General features: G+C 61.2%; 1 protein-coding gene across 1 annotated transcript in view; it reads right to left on the bottom strand.

The window, feature by feature from the left end:
• Positions 1–239, bottom strand: part of LOC104509222 (40S ribosomal protein S4) — a 3339-nt gene extending 3100 nt beyond the window's left edge. The window contains exon 1 of the mRNA XM_010151082.1: positions 24–239. Within this exon, the coding sequence (XP_010149384.1) occupies positions 24–90 (67 nt within the window). The 5' untranslated portion in view covers positions 91–239. The remainder of the gene's footprint in view (positions 1–23) is intronic.
• Between the last annotated feature and the right edge of the window lie 16 nt (positions 240–255).

The following is a 255-nucleotide window of genomic DNA, read 5'->3' as shown; positions in this document are numbered from 1 at the left end:
CCCCCCCAGCCCGCCCTGCTCACCCATGAAGCCCGCAGGATAGGTGATGTCGGTGCGGACTTTGCCGTCGATCTTGATGAACCTCTGCATGCAGATCTTCTTCACCTCGTCTCCCGTCAAGGCGTACTTGAGCCTGTTGCGCAGGAAGATGATGAGCGGAAGGCACTCCCTCAGCTTGTGAGGGCCTGTCGACGGACGGGGGGCCTGCAGACAGAAGCCTTCTGCTCGACACTCCAGCACAACAGCAGCATCGCC

Source organism: Eurypyga helias, unplaced genomic scaffold (genome assembly GCF_000690775.1).
Source record: "Eurypyga helias isolate BGI_N326 unplaced genomic scaffold, ASM69077v1 scaffold25434, whole genome shotgun sequence".
NCBI lineage: Eukaryota > Metazoa > Chordata > Aves > Eurypygiformes > Eurypygidae > Eurypyga > Eurypyga helias.
Note: the sequence above shows the minus strand (reverse complement) of the source record. Positions and strands in the feature narration are given on the sequence as shown.